General features: G+C 38.2%; 1 protein-coding gene across 5 annotated transcripts in view; it reads left to right on the forward strand.

Moving 5' to 3' along the window:
- Positions 1-16025, forward strand: part of LOC134210707 (uncharacterized) — an 869243-nt gene extending 853218 nt beyond the window's left edge. For all 5 annotated transcript variants that reach the window (XM_062686933.1, XM_062686936.1, XM_062686934.1 and 2 more), the window contains one exon: positions 3124-16025. In XM_062686933.1, coding sequence (XP_062542917.1) covers positions 3124-3140 — 17 coding nt within the window. In that variant the 3' untranslated portion in view covers positions 3141-16025. The remainder of the gene's footprint in view (positions 1-3123) is intronic.
- The last annotated feature ends 5237 nt before the right edge of the window (positions 16026-21262 follow it).

Raw genomic sequence — 21262 nt, forward strand, 5'->3', positions numbered from 1 at the left:
AAAGTCAATAACGGCGCCGGTCACGTCCTTACTTAAGACGGAATGGAATGGAATGGAAAGATTGTTAGTCCGACTCTCGTTGCTACTAAAGACCGAGTATACCTCTGCATCTCCACGATTGTCTTGGGATAGGATATCGTCTTAGTTACAAAAGATAATTTATCTGGATTCACTTAAGCAATGCGATCTATGGGATGGGAAATAACACTAATACGAGTTAACAGTTAAAAAACATGTACGCCCGGTGGCATATGAAAGCTAAGGACATTCGCGTTTTGGACGACCGCACGGAAGCACAGCACTCTGTACTCACTTGCTCGATGGCTACAGCAAACTATTAAAGAACTCGCTTTTTTTTCGACCGCGCGCGACATGCGCATGAGCCACCGAACACAAGATAGATATTTTATTTCTTTCCCGACGACTAAAACACGCACTGCATTTACTTGTTCGATAGCTACTCTTATTACCGGCCGCGCAATGCAGAACAAATATTTCGGCCGATCGCGCGATCGTTCTGCAGTCCGAAACAAGAGAAACCACACACTGAACTGATTTTTATTACCAGCCGCGCAATGCAGAACAAATATTTCGGCCGATCGCGTTATCGTTCTGCAGTCCGAAACAAGAGAAATCACGCACTGAACTGATTTTTATTACCGGCTGCGCAATGCAGAACAAATATATCGGCCGATCGCGTTATCGTTCTGTAGTCCGAAACAAGAGTCGCACGTCAGTACGCGCTTCTGCCACAAACTGGAATGACTCGCACAATTGTTGCTGTTGTTGTTGTTTGTGGTGGGATTTTAATCTCTTGGCTTGGGTCATTCATCCCAGAACTCAGCACACTCGCACAATGGAGGCACTGCTTCTTTTATACACAAAGAAAATCTTGCGGAGCACCCGAAGGCCCGTGACTTACACCATTCTGATGTCCGTGTTAGGAATGCACGGAATGGTTACATAATAGCTTATCGTTAATAATCTTAAATTTCAATGAAATTGGCAAATTGGAGTGTCCGAGGCGATTGATATATAAATCTTCAAAATCTATCAAAAGATTAATGTGTTAGTAACGTTCGAAATCTTCCCTTTCAGCGTAACACTCTCGATTTTCAAAAATTTAAAAGACACCCAGTATAGTGAAGAAAGACGTAAAGTCCTACGTCAAAAAGTCTCTCACTTATCATCTTGAGACTAAGCTTAACTAAGCGAGAATCGTCACTTCTTTGTAGGGCCTACCTATCCGATTCTGTGCCCTATGTATGCGTAGTTTTCGCCTTTTTTATCGTCGTTCGATATCTATTGAGAGCGATTTCTGCAAACCCTGATCATGAGGCTAACACGATGGTACTTTTAAGCTCAGGAAAATCGAGGAAATTTACAACCGGGAATCGAACCCAGCCCCCAGCAAACACAAGATCGTATATCAAATCGAAAAATTGTACAAAGTGGAGGCCTTATACGTACACTTTGCATGCAGTCAAATGGAGACATGTGCCTATATCGCCTCCACTTTGTCACTTATTCGCTAACATATGCGACTTTGTGTTGGCTGGGCAACCCTCAGCATGGTCTTGCTTTGAACCCGCGCATTTTATCGTACGGCAGGGTAGGGCCCCTATGGCTCTTAAAGATCTATATGGATCTTAGATCTTCTAATTCAATAGCCCACCGTAGTCTGCCGTGTTGTATAAGCTTAATAATATCCAGCCCTTTATACACCTGGTACAACTCGTGATTCATGCGACGCCGCCAGATACCGTTCTCCTGTTTACCGCCGAGTATCGCCCGCATGAATGCCCGCAGGAAGAATCAGAGTAGTATACAGCGCGAATTTTGTCATCATTTGCAGACTACGGGATTTAAGCTGGTTACGAAATCCGTAATCGCACGTCACTAATGTTCAAAGATACACAAATTCTTCTACCACTTCCAATTTTTCACCATTCAGCACCATTTCGCAACCACCACCACTAATAATTCCCGTGTAATTGCCAGCGACCATATACTTCGTTTTGCTGGATTTGATCGTGAGTCCAATCCTCACTTTCTCCCTATTAAAAGGCACAAAAGCCTCTTCCACGGCACGGCTATCAATCCCGATAATATCGATATCATCCGCAAATCTCAGGAGCATATGCGATCTTGTGATAATGGTACCGCTTCTTTGCACACCAGCTCTCCTAATCGGTCCCTCGAGCGCTATATTGAACAGTAGATTCGAGAGTGCATCACCCTGCTTTAATCCATCTAAGGTAACAAACGACGTTGATATTCGATATCCGCAACCCTTACACTTGATTTCGATCCTTCCAACGTTAAACGAATCAGCCGTATCATTTTCGCTGGAAAACCATGTTCAAGCATAATTTGCCATAGTTCATTCCGTTTCACTGAATCGTACGCCGCCTTGAAATCAATAAACAGATTATGTGTCTGCAAGTTGTACTCCCGGAATTTATCAAGGATTTGTCTCTGGGTAAACATTTGAACCATCGTTGATCGGCCCTCACGAAAACCTGCTTGATATTCGCCGACGAAGGACTCTTCAAGTGGTCTCAATCTGTTGAACAGAACACGGGACATGCTTTTGTACGCCGAATTAAGGAGGGTTATTCCTCGGTAATTGACACACTCCAGTATGTGCCCTTTCTTAAAGAGAGGGCAAATGAGGCCGTCCAACAAGCTAGCAACGATTGACGAATACAGTGTTTTTAAAATGTTCTCATAAAAACGGTCTTTTAAAAAGCAAACGAGTTATTTTCCCAAGTGAAATGGCGATTCACCATTTTTAAGCAACGGTTTAGTGTATCTTTTTCACAAAATAAAACGAATTCTAGAATATGATTCGAGTAAACAAAAATACAAACTAAACTAACTAATTACATTCAACCAACCATTCTCAATAAATGGGATGGCACATTATTTATGCCCAGAATCAGAAAAAAACTAATGGTAACGAGATTCCACGTAATGGCTTTGACCGAGAAACCCGAGAGCTAATTAAAACGTTGCATTTTCCCCTTTGCACTCATACATTTTTCTATTTGCAAACGAGATTGTTCGTTCCACCACCATTTTATTATTCTATTTCTTTCTTTTTTTGTTGTTTCGTTGCAGGAACATTACGTCACTGAGCATCGTTGGGGTGGTCTTCCGGTAATCATCCTGAGGACGAACAGGAGCAAGAAGAGTAGGAACGAATGCAGTAGAGTTATTTTCTTCACCCGTATGCAAACCAGGCAAGCTCTATCCGTAGCAACGCAAAGCTGACTAAGATTTTTAGTTTGTTTTTTTTTCTGAAAAATCTCTCATCCTTATAAATTTGACAGGAACGTATTGGGTAGAACTTAATTTGTTTTAATGCGTTGGAAAATAGTAATTTTGATAAATATTCAGAACGCATTTTTTGAGCAACTCTCATGACTTTCGAACGACATTTACAGTGAAGTAAATCAATCAATAATTTGTACAAGAAAAATCAATTCAGACTATAAAATCAAGTACAGTTATTCAACGAAGAAGAATAAATAACAAAATGGCTTAGTCTGATTCAGACATTTTTATTTTCATATCAATTTTAAACATTTAAATTTGAATTAATTATCAAACTAAATTTAATTTCAAATGAATTGAAAAATTGTATACATATTATTAAACTATTGATGAGGTTATATGAGCTTAACGTATAAAAATGATCACAGTGATATGCAACAAAAATTGAATACAAAAGGATGAGAGATATTTATAAAAAAAAATATTTTAATTCAAATTCATAATTATAAATACAGTATTGAACAAAATGCGTACCGATAAACGGAAAAATCACAGTAGTTTAACGTTTTCCCAAACACACGCAATGCGACATTCTGCGATTCTGTCGCCGTAGGTATGGAAGCGTAAACAAAACATTGCTTGCAGCGACCCAACGATAAAATCGCGACGACTAGTTGTCGCCGTCGCGGCGATTAAAAAGCGTTAGTCTGAGGGAGCCTTAGCAATTACAAACAAAGAGCACTTGAACAACTACTGAATATTTTACAATGTCTTAAACTACAAAATCAAAGCGAACTTCATGTTGTTCAGTACTGTAATTATGTGAATCGTTCATTATAACAACTACATAGAGCAACAAAAGGGAAAAACAACAACATAGAACATAAAGTCAGCGGTTGCACACTTTCTCTACCTCTGAAAAGAGGGATATACACATAGAATCCAACCGAACACTAAATCCGCTCATAAATAAAAAGAAAACTCCTACATTACAGTTACAAAGTATGCTATAACAAGCGAACAGATAAAGAATGCATTGGATTAATTAAAACCACATGCATTCACTCACATACAGACAACCCAGTGCAACACAGTCAAATAGTGCAGTGAAACGTGGTTTATCAGGCACTCAAAATTACATTTTTTTTACTTTTCCTTTCGAAAAAAAAGACACAATAATGAAACACCGCAGGAAATTGCGTTTTTGCTCGACGTTCCAGATCGGTGCTGCTGTTCAAATGTTTTGGAAAATTCTTTCGAGTGTTGGTGGCAAACCAAACTTCTCCATTCTTATGAATATTGTTTGTGCCCAGTTTTCCCGGCAAAAACAACCAGTTAAAAAAAAACGTTGAAAAGTGACTAAGAAGTACGAGTCACAGAACTGGCAAAGATGTGTATAGTGAGGGTCGGAAAACTGAATCGTGAAAGGGAAGTTTCGCCCATTTGAAATGGAAATTTTTAAGACTGCAGCACCGCAGTAGTACAGCATCCGCAGTAACAGTTTTGCTGCTGACTGTTGGGTGCTGATGACGAACGGAATGCAAACTCGCAATATTCCCTGGTGGTGCGATGGTTGGTTAATTCGACTGTTTTATGCGCGAAAACAAAAAGTTTTACATCGTTGGAGGTTTGGTACAGAGAGTTTTTTGCAAGTAGTACGTTGGTAAGTGTGCTCAAAATAATCTTTGGTTTTTCTTTCGGAAAACATGGTTAACTATAAAAAGGTTCATCAAGTTGGTTCCACAAATATTTGACTACAATTACCGGCACTGACGGTTTAATCAGACAGTAGAAACATAAGTACTATAAGCCTAGAGGGACTGTAATCATTTAAATTATTTAGCCAAATTATGCTTCAACAAGCTTCAATTCTCGCGTGATTTTTGAAAACGTCGTAAGTCCAAAAGAGAGGCTCTCCTTGTTTACTTTCTCTTTCGATTATTACAAAGCCATACTAACATTTAGATTGGATTTTCCAGTACCGATCTGAAGAAAATAGCTTTGTCTAGTGTGCTGAGGTGAAAATATTGCAACCAATTTTAAAGTAGCCTGAATATTAGCAAAAGAGAGCGTAATGAAAGAGAGTCTCTCATTTGGACTTACGACGTTTTCAAAATCACGCGAGAATTGGCCATAATTTATGCATCATGCTTTAGTGCATGTTTGGTTTCATCACCAACATCGGTTTGACACTTGTACGCGAACAAGAAAGACATTAGCAATCTTATCTTATACTTTCGAATCAACAAATCAGGCGGTTGAAAAGTAAATAGCAAGTCGCGAATTGAAATGTGACTTGCTTTAATGATAGAAAAATGTAACAGCAACTACCAAGTTTCTACAAGTTCGCACCACAGTAGCGGATCTTTCATCAGTACTGCCAACAGGAAATTTGACATGGGATGATATAGGAAATGAGAATTGAAATGCCTCTAGAACGTTATAAAACAATTTTCAGTTTGTGGGATTGAAATTCAACAATGTTAAGTAATAACTGCTTATTCAAAAAAAAATCGAGATATCATATCTATTTTGTGTGCTTCTAATCCCATAAACCTTTTTTTTACCAACTCAGCTCACAAAGGGGCGCCGAAATCAAGAATTACGGCATGAGAAACAGAACAATTTATTGGTTAAAGGGCCAATAAATAACAAATCGACTGCAAAGTCCAAAGGACGATATTTTTAGCAATCTAAATTAATCCAATAGTACTCTGGAATAAGGCCTCAGTCATACAAGAAATCCCCGGAGATAAGTCTTAGGGTCTACACGCGTAACCAACGGTCTATCAACTAGTTTCAAATGTGGTGTGTTGTAGTCCTTATAATAGAATTTGATCTCTTCATATGTTCTGCGTTATCCAAGATATCTACGGAGCTAGGCCTTAAGGTCTACACGCGAAGCCAAAAGTGTATCAACTAGTTTCAAAAACAGTCCATGCTCTTCGTGATTCTTAGAACATATCGTTTTGACTCAAATTCCGAACATGACTCATATTTCGAACAATCGCTTTTAAATTGCCATTTCTCGCCTAACTTTTCAAAAGGACCTAAATAACATTTTTTTCATGAATTAATTTGAATACTGCAATCGAAAACTTTCATGTTTTTGTTGTTGATTGCACTATTCAAATTAATTCATGAAAAAAATGTTATTTAAGTCCTTTTGAAAAGTTAAGCGAGATTTTTGGTTTATTCGTGTAATTCTTTCCATAGGATCATCAATTAATTTGTAATCTTGATCCTCAGAAGTGAAAACCGACGGAATTTTTGGTTTTTGAGTACTAAAACGTCAGTGTTCGGAATATGAGTCATGTTCGGGATTTGAGTCAAAACGGTAATGTGATCACTATATCACGCTTAACTTTTCAAAAGGACCTAAGTAACATTTTTTTCATGAATTAATTTGAATAGCGCAATCAACAGAAAAACATGTAAGGTTTTGATTGCAGTACTCAAATTAATTCATGAAAAAATGTTACTTAGGACCTTTTGAAAAGTTAAGCGAGATATATGTTTAGTGTTTCCAAAAGTCGATAGACCTTTGGTTATGCGTGTTGGATTTCTTGTATGACTGATCCCTCCAGAGATTTCTGGGATACCGCAGAATAAATGAAGTGATCACATTCCAAGGACCCCAAAGAGCATGAACTACTTTTGAAACAAGTTGATAGAATTTTGAGTATGCGTATAGACCTCAAAGCCTCACTCCAGAAATTTCTTGAATAGCGCAGAACTTATGTAATGATCACATTCTATGAGAAGGACCGCAAAGAGCATATTCAACATTTGAACTAGACGACACATCTTTGGATACGCGTATAGACCCTAAGCCCTTTTTCCAGAGATTTATTGTATAACTGAGATTCCAGAGATTTCTTGGATAGTGCAGAACATACACTACAGGGGTCTGCATATTTGCATGCATATTTGGTTACGCTTGTCGACCTTAAAACCTTACTCCAGGGTTTTCTTGTATTACTGACGCCTTACTTCAGAGATTTCTTGGGTAACGCAGGGTCACATTCTATTTTAAACCTTAAAGAGCATGTACCACTTTTGAATCTAGTCGATGGACCGTTGGTTACGCGTGTAGACCTTAAGGTCTTACACCAGATTATTCTTGGATGATCCAAAACATATACTGTGCACGCATTCTATGCTAAGTACCACAAAGAGCATGCACCGTATTTGAATTTGGACGATAGACCTTTGGATACGCGGGAAGATCTTAGGACTTTACTCCAGGGATTTCTTGGATGACTAAAGCCTCACTCCAGGTATTTTTTGTTTGATGACCCGAACATATCATGTAAGGACCTTCAATTCTAAGGACCGCAAAAAGCAAGTTGTATATTTGAAACTGGTTGATAGACTTTTGGTTACGCGTGTAGACTCTAAGGCATTACTAACATACTTCAAGGATTTCTTGAATAACCATAGACAAAAGCTGTAAATCTCGGCAGCGGACAAAAAGTATATAAGTTCCCTTCTTCAAAATGGCAAAAATTATTCAAATAGGTTGAAAATTGTAGAAGTTATGAAAATGTCAATATCAGGGTTCACGGGTACCCTTTCTGCCATTCACGTCTGTTTTTTGTTGGCCACATAAGGGTTAAATTTGTTTTGCAATGTGATCAAAAAATTTTGCCTATCTGTCTTCATGACATAAAATTGATGTCAAGGGTAAAGATTCATTTTTTGTTTGAAGCCAGTTTTGATAACGCCATTCCTGTGGTGCTGGGAAGGATCGATTAATTTCCTATTTTTTCCAGTCATTAACAGCAACAACACTAGTCAGAATTTTGCGAGAAAATTTCACTTGATGCGCGTTTATAGTCACTAACAGCTAACAAAAGGCGCATTCATTGTGCCCACTTGTGAATATCCAAAGATTTTTCCTGTCCAATTTATTCTCACTCTCTCCTTTTCTCATGTGAAGTTTTTGGCCCTGATTAGGACCGATTTAATGCGTCTTCGTTTGAAGGTCTTGTATCGCGCCGGCATGGAAACAGACAGAATTAATCAACTCCTGACTGCTTCTAGCGCGTTTTTTTTGCAGGCTTTGCGGGACACACATCAGATTCGCTAATTTAGTCCGCACGCCGCTATAGTGTGTTCGAAGCGGCTGATAAATAACGACCATATACTTCCGGTTCCCCACAAAACTTTGGAAGATGCTGCGACACCACCTTCCGAGCGGTAATACGACCGACGGCCTCTCCGATCGGTCGCCAACGTCACTGCCCCTTGAGTTTCGATCGATGCCTCGCCTAGACCCATCACTGTCTGTAACTGCTACTTTTCGCTGCATAGCCCTCTCCATCCCCATTGGTGTTGGTGCTGTGTTTACAAAATTTTCCTTTGTTTGCTGTTAGAACTGTCATATTTTTCTTGTTTGCTGTTAGAAAACAACAAACAATGCGTGGAAACACTAAGAAAAATATCGCAAATTTGAACTAGACATCAGGTGAAAATGATAATTTTCATTTTGATTCAGTGTGCAGGAAAAAAAAATTCACTCTGTGATAGTGTTGGTAAAATCTACTTGGAGACCTCAATAGTCCGACGACTCCGACGCTACTTTCGACTTCTTCGTCGAACTCAGACTCGTTGTTGAAGATTTCAGGAACTTCCTTCATCGGTTTAATCGATTTTGCCTTGATTGCCTTCATGACCACTTCAACTCCCAGTTGGACTCCACCTTTCGGGGATGCTCCCCTTAAATCTGTGGCTTGCCAGCCTTCGTTGACTGCTGCAGTCATTCCTTCATCTTCCGGTCAGGTTCACTCTTCGTCCTCCCGCCGACAACGCCAGATTCGTCTTTACACGCGTTCACGTTCACGTTTTGATGTTGCTGACGAATTTCTCCCGGATTGCATCTCGCTTCAACAAAAAATCTTTTTCCGCAACCAGTCGAGTGTCCAAGGTAGCCTATTCTTGTTGCAACCGCTGTGCCACTATCTCGCGTTACCTCCTTCCACGTCGCCATCTGCTTCGCCTCCTTCGTCACAAGATGCTCCTCCATCTATTGCTTTTTAGTCGGAACCAGCTGCTTGATAGGACCCTCCAAATGCTTTCTCGGTCGGAATTCTTACTCCTCTTCTTGACAGTCCCATCAGCAACCTTCAGCTGCTGACTGCTACTTGGAATCTGCTGTAGGCAGTCCCACTTCGAAAGGATTTCCCGATGATAACAACACCTATCCTTTCTGTGTGCGTGCAAGGGAAAGATGACTAAACGTCAGCAAGCCTTACGACAGGTGACAGTCTTAGGAGATTCTGTCAATTTTTTTTTTAATTTCTAAATTTCCGATATAAATTTAACAGATTTTTCTTCGAATTTCGGAAAAGAATTCTACTAGAAGACGTAAGATTACGTCCTTCGGTTAGTCTGCAGATTCAAATTTGTGATTGTCACGACGAGTGGTCAGGAAGTACGGGCTAATAACTCAGCCATCTTTCAACCGATTTTGGAAATTTAGGTATTGGGCGATCAACGAACTCTCTTTTAGATTTTGCCCAACTATTGAAAACAATTGGCTGAAACACTAAACTATTGACAATTGAATTTCGGCAAGCACTGTTAAAAATTGGTGAACCAACCAATCCCGTACGTGCATCTCAAGCACAGACATCAAAATCGTGCTGACTGACGGGCTGGACTCTAATACTCAGTTTAATCAAGACATCAAGACGAGCGGAATGGTTTCAGCGGAGAGTGCGAGTTATTCATAGATTGAACGTCCCCAGTAGCAACTACACTCGATAGAGATTTCAACGCAATTTTGAGAAGAAAATTATTTTGAGCTTTTAGGGTCTTTACTTGTCAGTCAGTCGTACGTGTCAGTGTCTCGTACTTGACTCGACTTCAATGCAATATTTGGCCTTTCGTTTGGTTGCTGTTAGTGATCAGAAAGGTGCAAAAAATCGATTCTTTCAGGACAAAATGACGTTGTTTGCGGTCCCGGGCATCTGTGACGGTACTGAAAATGTATTTTAAATGGTGGCGTCATAGCGGAAAATCATCAAGTTTCAGTCGGACGGCAGCAGCAGTCAAGTGAATTTTTTACACATAGTTCGGACTAACGTTTGTTTGCGTGAATTATTAGAAAAGCGCATCGTGGATTGAAAATCGGTTCTTATGAGAATCTCCGTTTTACACAGGAAAAAAAAGACATATTTTCTTCAAAGTGCGAATCATAATCGCTTGACGACGGTAAGATATTGTCTATCCGGAAATAAATTAGAACGCTTTTTATACCGAAGTTGGATTTTTCTCCAGATACAGGCAACTTTCATAACTTCGGAATTAGTGCGCTGGATTCGCCTAAAGATGCGCTAAACAACGCATCAATTAGTTTGACAGATCAAACTTCGGAAGAAAGTTCGGTTCGGAAATCCCGATTTCCGAATTCTAAGTTGGTGCTACACCGACAATATCTTCGTCGGTAGCAGCGTAAGCGCTCGGTGAAGGGAGACGCTCCGAACATTTATTCGCATTCGAGTGGCTGACGTTGGCGTCAGTACCAGTGAAATGGGAATTTTCTTTAAAAAATCTGATTTTCTGCGTGCGCGGTATGAAAATCCCTCTCTTCTGTTTGCGCGGCTGGCCTGGAAAGCATCGGTTTTGGGTGGATCTACGCCTCGTTCTTGTTTATTTGGAACTGGACGGTTTAAACATTTAGCGTTTGTTGTAATGCGCCAGGCGAGAGGTCTCGTCTGCGATACGCTCGAAGATGTCGTTTATGAAGCTGTTCATTATGCACATCGCTTTCGACGTTTTTCGGTACTTCGTTCTGGTCGTTCTGCCAATCTGTCGAAAAAAAAACAAATCTCGGCCGATGTCAGTTGAGACCTAGGCCTCGCCCCGTCGGTGGCTGGTAGCATGTGTGTTGGCTCGTTGGCTCCGCCTTTTGTTCGTTCGATGCAAGTGCGCCTGCAACATCAAGTTAGGTAGGTAGGTAGCAGCGCAAGCACTCGTCGGAGGGAGACGCTGCGAAAATGTATTCGCATGGATAGAGTCTATCGCGTTTCTGCGGCAAATCAGCGAGTAGTTGACTCTTGGCGTCAGTAGCAATGAAGAGAAACTTTCACTAGTTTCTGAATTCGGTATTGTTGCTGCTTGTGATTGAGAAAACGCATTATTGAAAACAAATCGGTTCTTTTTAGAACCATCATTTCGCACAAGAGAAGGTAGAGCCGAGACAAATATTTTTCAAAGTGCACATCATAATCGCTTGGCGATAGTAGAAATTTTGAATCGGTAGCAACAAGAGCACTTGTCGTTGGGAGATGCTGCAAAATGGCCGCGTTCCAACGACGAATCATCGAGTGGCTGAAGTTGGCGTCAGGTGGTGAAATTTTCTTTCGAGGTTTAAATTTCGTTTTTGTTGTAGTTAGTGATTGGAAAACCGGTTCTTATCAAAGCCAATATTTTATACTATAGAAAATTGATCCGAGAAGAATTTTCTTAAAAATGATTTTTTTTTCAAAACTCAATACACTACATTTTACGTAATCTTCCGTCTAATTGGGTCCTAAAATGAAGAATCGATATTCGATTTTCTTTTAGGGAACGATGAACGTAATCATTCTAAACGTGTCAGTTTTTCTTTAGACTCAAAAATCGTAAAGAACATTGTTTAATTTGAAATTGAAAAATAGATAAAAAATGCTTCTTCGACATTTTCGGTCTTGTTTGACGTACGGATTCAAACGCACTAGCAAAACACCGCAGGGCACTTGACTCAACCTTTGACAGTTAATATATGGGGCTGACGTTTTGGGCTGATGGTTCATTCGTTCTGAAATGTTGCACAGCCCAAAATTTGCCTTAAAATGTCTTAAACACAAAAATATTATTTTTACTGATTAAAAATTTTACCAGAATTTTTATAACAACGCCCAAGTAACCACCAAGCATTAATTAATGCATGTAATCAATCGCAGATCAGCATATTAAATGCTAATTGCATTAAATCCGTTTTACCGATGTAAAGATGCATTTATTCATCGCCTGTCAAGCAACGATACACTAGTTCAGCATAACGAATGCAGCGATGCATTACATATGTTTTATTTCAACATGTCAAAGTAATAAGGCATTATTTCGGTCGTAAAAGGGCCTTTTTCCACTTTAAGTCAACTTTAATGGCTGTATTATTTGCAAGCATATATAGCTTCATGGTTACTTGGGCGGTACAAGTATTCTTGACCGATGCACTGTCGTTTGCAACCATGAACGAGAAAGGGCTTTAGGACCCAATTGGCGGTAATGTCTCGAATACAAACTCCTACTTTTTTCATTAGAAAATTTTCATAAATTTCCCCACAATGTAGTTTTTTCTCGGGAAATTTCTTCCCCATGAAATTCAATTCATTTTTCACACGTGTATCACTTTTTCGGTTTTTATTTTTGATTTTTTTGAATTCTGAGGCTTAAAAAATATGGATTCTTCGGGAAAGTTTAACTTAAATAAATCAAAGAATCAACTGATACAACAAAAACGAGAAACAATTTTTGACGGAAAAGGAGGAAAGCCTAAAAACGTTAAGGTCAATTCTTAAAAACGTTATAGCTCGTAACAGACACCATTTTCATACCTCCAACATGATGTGCATAAAATAGTCGAAAAACTTCGAATTTCACAAAAGTCTATTTATGTTTCGAGTTAACATTTTTCGCGTCTTTCACAAAGCACACGTTAACACATACACGAAACCCAAATGTTGGTTGCCAACTGCAAATCACAATCTAACACACCCGCAGCACATGTTAGCTAAATGTAGAAATGTCTTAGAAATGCATAACCCAATCGTAGTTTTATGACCACAATATAGGATTAAGGAGAGCAGCAAATAAACCAATGGCAACAGCACATACACATACACATACTGGCTGGATCCAGTCTTTAGGAACCTATACACACATACGCATGCGCATATTTATTCGTAAAGGACCTTTGAATATGTGAAGTCAATCACAGGACCGAAACAAGAAAAAAACAGCAAGTATTTTAAACGAAATTGTTTGATACAATGACGTGGGAAAGATAGTGTATTACTGGATTAATGCAGTTCTTGAGAAACAATATATTTTTAATTTAGCTTTAACTTTCAACTAACAAGTTTATTTATTTTAGTTGGTATGGAGTTTCGTTTTACACTCAAAGTTTTGTAGTACATTTGTATTTGCTTTCTACTTCGTTTCGAGCTAGAAACTTATCTAATCCATTAGGCAGTAGTGCGCTCTAGCGAAACAATCTCACAGGTATTTCTACAACTCGATAATAATATACTAATAGAACTGTTTTCCCAATACTAACAAAACTGCATAGCGAAGGTAGATGGCACTAGGAATAGAAATTAACCCACAATCAAATAATGGTGCACTAAAACTTTTTAATCCACATAAAACACACGTACATAGTCCTTATAAACCCCTTTTGGAAGGCAGTTTGACCACGTCCAACCCAAAGGACCTACACCTTATAAATGCACAAGGAACAATTGCCCACATGTTTACATTTTAAACTTGTCAATAACACTACAACTTGTTTTGATTTTTAGAGCATACATAAATAACTGCGTTTCACTACTAACCAAACTAACACACACAAAACTACATGATAAAAAAAACAATAATACAAAATAACAGTGTAACACAAACAATAGCGCATAGGAGTAACTCGAATCAAACTTGCTCAACGGGAATCCAACTTCATTAGAATCAAAACCAAAAGGACTAACTCTCTCTCTTGCAAATTAGAAAAAAGAAAACAAATACGAAACAACTGTAGAGGACCTCCCCATTCATGAACCTGTTCTGCAAAATGGCAGACAAAAAAACGTGATTTTCGTCAAGTTATTAGTAGACACAAAGCAGAGAAAAAATATACTAAAATAGTTCACTGTGGACAAGAAATCGATATTTAGGAGAGTAATTAAACGTCATTAAGAACAAAAGAAAAACCCGAACTGAAATCAAAACAAGGCAAACAGAAAAATCTAGCACACAAGTAGCGAATCGGAAACGTAATTCAATAGTTGTTAAGGCAGAACAGTACGCATATATTGGAAGACTTGTTGTTGAATACACTGATTTTGATTTCGTATCTTATTGAGGTCATAGTAGCGAAAAGGTGGACCCTTTTTTCTAAAACGTTCAAACGATACGACTAAATTAGGCTGATTCGTTAGTGTATTGAAACAGTGTCGAAGTAATAATCCGAAACCGTTTTTTAAATTGTTATTAGAAAATTAACCGAGAGAAAAACATTGGAAGCGTTAGATTTTATTTTAGACTAGATGAATTTTCAAAAACAAAAGAAGATGTGGAAAACCTGCGTACTAGTTAAGACAAATTTACCAAGAGGAAGAAATCTACAAAACTGTGTAATCGATGTAACTGAATTTCAGAAACTAAGTACTAATGTTAAAGTTATCGGATGGTAGTGCGAAACCTAATCGGAGAAACAGAAACCAACTCAAATACTGGAAACAAAGAAAAAAAACAAATAGTTGTGGATGTAGAATAGACCTAACAGAAATCAAAAATGAATAATACAAAAGAAATACCATTTTTAGCTTGACAGCAGTAAAACAAAATGAGAGATATGAAACAAGAACATTGTATCAAGTAGAAAGAAGAAAACAGAGAATACTACTTAAAATCTAGTTGAAACAAATAAAGAAAAAGACTTTCGAAATTATTCTTACGGTACATATTATTGGAGAAGAAAGATGAAAAACCTAAGCAACTAATAAACTTAAACAAAAAACAAAAAGCAACAACTTTTTCCAAACTTACTCTATAAGAACAACGTTCAAACAAGGTAAAAGAACAAGCAAAAACCAAAACACACTCTTATACAATCATCTCTAAAACATGGTTATTAACGATGTTTCTTGTTATGATTTTTGCCCCCAACAAAGCAAACAAACTTTACACAACAACCTTTTTACTATCGATAAAGAAGATGCGACACAAGGGAATAACAGCAAAAACGAGCTAAGGAAACCAACCAAACTGTAAGAGTAAATTATTGAACAAGAAAAACAAAACCTTTACACACATCCACACAACCTTCTTTGGTCTGAGCGGACCCGCGATGGAACGCCACGAGTGAAGCGAGAGGGCCACTCCAATCGCACTGCGCAATGCCAGCCGGTCTGGCACCACTGATTGATTGATTGATTGTGTCAACTGTAATATTGGTGAATTTAATAAATTGATAAAACAGAAACAGATAAGTGCAAGTTCGGTTACTACTATCCAATTGAAGAATAACTGAGTGCTTATAGGAAACGCAAATGAAGTGCATGTAATGAAGCCGAGAATCCACCAAAAAAGGATCGAAATCTATATCAAAAAATTATAAACATAGAAGCAAACAAATGACGAAAAAATCGATTATACATTAAATATTGAATGGTGAAAACAAGAAAACAACTTAAATGTCATAGATGGTAAGAAACGTAAAACAGAGAAAACAAATTGAAGAAACCAACATTTAAAAAAATAACTTCGTGGAAAAGAATAAAACCAACCGTGTGTGTAAGACGATTCTGTTGTTCAAAAATACAAAACAAACAAAAAAAGAACAGACAACAAGTAACTGTTATTGTAAAACACTAATATCAACAAGTAATATTAAAAGTGACAAACTGAAGCAAAATAGAAAACAAAAAAAAAACGATTCCGGCTGAGTGTGAACTTGGATGCAATAAAGTATTAAAATCAAACCGGTGGTGAGTTTTGGCGCGTTTAAAGAACACCGAGTGATCTATCACGTCCCTTCCCTGTTCCGACCTTCAGTTCAATATAAGACATTACCTTTCACTGACCACACATATCTGTAATTGCTACTCCTTGTTTGAATCGAATCAGTAAAACTGCATCAGTGAATCAAACATGCAATCGATCATAAATGGCGCCGTGGACGTGGCTCTTCCAATTAGACAGTAAGATGAAAGAAATAAAGCCTCTTACCCAGTAACTCCTATCCCTACCTCTTAGTGGCGCTGGCAGAAAAACGAGCAACCTTTGGGAAGATCGGGTAACCAACCCCGGTGGGAACTATATGTGAGGCTCCGAATGGCTGGAGCGAAAAGCGATGACAACAGCTCTCCGTCGATGCATGTGCACGCCACGAAGATCTGACAAGAAGAGGACGAGTCATAGCTTGCTGCTCACCGATTGACACGCTGATGGTAACTTACTCAAACCCCACATTCCCCTCCTTTTTTCAATAAAAAAAAAGCAAAAAATTCCTCTCACATAGGCCGGATATTTTTTTTCCCTAAAATATTTGCGCGGGACAAAGATGAACATTAAACATGTTGCATTTGAGAAACCGATTAATCTCTTTAAAAACTGAACTCCAAAATAAACCTGTCTTAACATTGTGATTTTCATTCGCAAAACAACGATATGGAAGTCAAATCTAATAAAAAAAAATCTGGTTGGCTACAGCATCGATACACATATGCCTGGCGTATTGTAGAGCTCCATAATCGTCGGTCTTTGGCGATGTTCCTCCAGTTTCCCTGAACGTTTAGGGTCACCAGATCCGATTCCACCGCATGCAGCCAGCGTGTTCGTGGCCTTCCACGAACCCACCGGTTCTTATCTGCCGTATTTTATACGATTCACAATATTTTATTTTTCGTTTCCGTCTGCATGAGGCGGGACCTAAGCTGGTTACGTAATCCGTAAAAGGCCCTATTCGCAGCAGCAATACGTCTTTTCACTTCACGGGAAACGTCATTTTCACATGCCACAAGCGTTCCAAGGTAAACAAATTCTTCATCAATTTCAAACACATCCCCATCAAGCACTTCCCCTGCACGAACACCACTAGGTCTTCTCTACACGGAAGCCTGAGAGTACCCATTAATGGGTATTTTGGTACCCATTTTGAAGAAAAGCGGCATAACTCATTTAATGAGTATATCGCGTTTACCCATTAATGGGTACTCTTGATTAACTTCATTAAATGGGTATTTAAAACTCTTGATATTTATTTAGAAAATGGGTAAAAAACCCACATTTATATAAACAAAAAATTGAGGTTAGGGCGTTAGAGGAATATCGAAAATATTTCAAAACAAACCAGAATTAAGATTATCCAATAAAGAACCACAAAGAACTATTCTATTTATTTCCATACCAATTTAAACAGTAGCATAGTAGGTAATTACAAAACCTTCACTTTCGGAGCACCTGAGATAAAATTGCTTTGCACAGCTTGGTATTGATATGTCGGGAAGTGACGGATCTCCTCGAATCGAACGTCCTCATGGGAAATTCAATCCAAACAGCTGAAGCTTGCATGCTACCGGCTTTGTCCGTGTTTAAGACAGGCATAGTGTGCTCGATATGACACCGATTTTCCTTTCTTTTCCAATGGATCTTGTGATAATGGAACAGCAGCAGCGGGAAATACTGTTATGGAATCTGAAAAGCATAATCTGCGATCACAACTATATCGGAACTGAAAAATAATGCTTTATTTGACTTACCGAATGTCTTGTGTGAATATAAAACACAATTTCCGTGCTTCAAACAAACTTTAAAATTAATAAAAGAGGCCGAAGTTTTATTTTTAACAACTTGTAGAAACGAAATGAAAAAAAATGGTGACTTTGCCTTCCAGAAATTCCTGTGCGCACAATTTACCCATTTTTATTTCTAGCAATCGATCTCGTCAATGGGAGAAAAATACCCTTTTTTGTTTCTGAAAATATACTCGTTTTTTGACATCTTGGAACAATTCCAAAAAATGGGTGAATCTTCCACATTTAATGGGTATCTTCATGCTTCCGTGTATCTCTACTTATCACCATGTACTTTGGCTTGGTAGAGTGGCGTCAAATCGTTGATTCAGTGCCCAACTAACAATTTTGGTGCTAAAAGCTTCAACTTCTAGCCTTTGGCTTTATAATATTTGAATAAAAGCAGCCAATGCTGAATAAAAGAAAGGCCTCCGCAAATAATCCATTAAACTTCAATTCGACTATTACCCAAATATCTATCAGCTAGTCAGTTTATACCGAATATATTTCATCTTTTATCGTTTATGCAGCTTTCATATATTCATAAAACAGCTCTGTCTGAATTAGCAACAAAGCTCATCGGTTAAGAGCTCATGTATGTAATTGAGTTGCTTGTTAGCAACTTCCCATATTACGGTGAGTAGCATTCACAATGAAAACATTTTCGCTGTTGTTATAGCACTAACAATATAGCGTAATGGCGCTTTAAATGAGCTAACGAAGCTTTTAGGCGACTTCTGTATCTTTGAACATTACACAACGTTTAAGTAAACCTTATACTGCTTCTTTTAATAGCATATCAGTATGGAACGTCAAAACCGCAATGTTTACATTTGATTTTTGTTGCCGGAGCTGTGTATGAGCTATTGATTTTTGTAATGCAGCTACAAAGGTTTTCACCTGCTTTTATAGCAACTGACAAAGCGCTTATTTTTAAGCTTATAGCCCCAAACGTAATACAACGGAACGGCGACGGAAACGGAAAATTTGACAGTTAGCACATATATTTTCTGTCAAATTTGCCGTTTCCGTCGCCGTTCCGTTATATTGCGTTTGGGGCTTTATGTGCTAAAAGCAGCATGTAGACCTCTTTCTAACGTTTATACAGCATGAATTCAAAAATAGCGTTGGCAAAATAACCTATAGGGTATATGCGAAGATGCACATCCATAATTTTCTTTGTTATTTACATATGTCAAAGTGACGGTGATGACAGAGCAGCGGCCATTGAATCAGGAGATCAGGAGTTCGAATTCTAGGTTACGATACATGCATAAAACACTCAAATACACGACGTTATTCTTTGAAATTAACATTGTAAAGTCGGACTAAATGCCCTATAGTAGACCCCCTTGGGGTCCATAATAGGAAATTGCTTCCCTATAGCCTACATTTCATTTGATTTTCATGTTTCGTTTCGGGACGTTCTTCTTCCCTATTATGGACCCCCCAAAATATTCCTATAATGGACACTCTTGTGTTTATTTTCTATAGAATTGTAAAAAATCAACCAATTTTACTTTCCATAGCATTTTCAATGCATGTAATCAAATCATAGGACTGTAAGGTAGGTTCTCCCGATGGAATTTCATAGCAAAATGTTTCCATTTTGCTGTAATAATGAAAAAATGTCTGGAGGGTCCACCATTGGTTGGGGGTCCACTATTGGGCACTTTACCCTACTAAATGGTTTAGTAAAGATTGAGAAAAAATTGTGTAACATGCTGTAAAGAAGTTATGCCGGCACGTCAAAAAAAGCTGAATAGATTTGCCAGATTTGCTGGTAAAGGAATTGAATACACTAATAAAAATCCACACACTTAAATCGAGAATTTCAGCTCGGTAATATTGTTTACTGGTTTTGTTCGGTAAAAGCAAATTCAAACCGAGAGCTCAGTTAATTGAAAATAATTTGCTGATATACGCAATCATTTTTACCGTTCTCTCAGTAGTTTAAAAAAGAATACTGAGTTTCGGCGATATGCATTACCGATCAATTCTGTTTTTAAAAAATGTTCTGCACTTGTCAAAAAATAAACCGATTACTCAGTAAATTTAAATGCATTTTACTGAGCATCCGTTGAAACAAGTACCGAGTTCTCAGTTTAGGATCAAGTGCCGCCTGATATGGCGTCTTTTTTTGCGAATCGAAATATCTGATGATCAACTCCTTTACACGAGTGTTTTCGCACTTGTTTAGTAACACCGGTCCTAATTAAATCAAGACAAAATTTTCAAAACGACTTATCTGCTTTTGTAAACAAAAATTCAAACGACGATTTGACGAATCTGATAGCTCTCCCACGCAAACTAACACAATCAATAGGTAGCTGAAGGTCTCCGCTACTTGATGATGGTGTTGGTTTGCGTGGGAGAGCTATCAGATTCGTCAAATCGTCGTTTGAATCTTTGTTTACAAAAGCAGATAAGTCGTTTTGAAAATTTTGTCTTGAAATATTCAGGTAAGGTCAAGGGGTATCTCACCGTTAACAATCACAGCGAATTTGAATCGAAATAAATTCGATTTGAAGCGAATGGCATTCATAGCTACAACTTGATCAATTTTGCAACACACCTTCTGCGACACTGAACTGTATTTTTAGTCCAAGCAAGCGTGGATTTTATAAGATAGGTGCCGTCAGACGTTGCAAGCAAATCACTCGCAACGAGCATTTTGCTCGCAGAAAGTGACAACTGTCAAAAAATTTCCTGTCTGACTATACTGAAAGTGATTGCATGCAAACAAATGACAACTCGTAAGCAAACGCTCGTTTGCAATGTGTGACTGCTAAGCGTTAAAAATTTTCAACTCGCAGAAACGAAATTGCGCTTGCTAGTGCAGCACTAGCAAATTTTTCGCTCGCAAAAGTGAAAACGTTTTCAGGTGGCAGTATTGCACTGCAAAAATAGGAATGAAATTAGATTTTGTGGCCGAAAAACAAGTTTTTCTGTTTATATTTGCATGAGAGTAAATCTGTCATTTGCTTGAAGTAAAAAAATGCTACGTGTGACTGCAATTGCGAGTGCTCTCAGAAATCATTCGCTCGCACGAGTGATTTGCTTGCAACGTCTGACGGACCCTTTACCAATGACATCAAGTTGTTTATTTTTTGACCAACAAGAAAATGGATATGATTTCTAATTTGATTTTTTTTACATTATGTAATAATATATTCATTGTTTATTTCAGATTGTAGACTAACCCTTGCCGAGATGATTTACAAGGAAAATAGCTTTGGAAAATTTATTGCGTTCAGCAATATTAGCAAGAACTATAGCAAGGTCAACTTTCCCAAAGAAGCAACTGAGTATTTAAAACAGGCAAATCTGCCTTACCAGTCCGAATGCCCTAAAAATAAAAGTTTTGTGTTTGATTCTCGAAACAAAAACAAGCATCTTGCCAGTGACAATTTTGTCACATCACA

The sequence above is a fragment of the Armigeres subalbatus genome, chromosome 2, assembly GCF_024139115.2.
Source record: "Armigeres subalbatus isolate Guangzhou_Male chromosome 2, GZ_Asu_2, whole genome shotgun sequence".
Lineage (NCBI taxonomy): Eukaryota > Metazoa > Arthropoda > Insecta > Diptera > Culicidae > Armigeres > Armigeres subalbatus.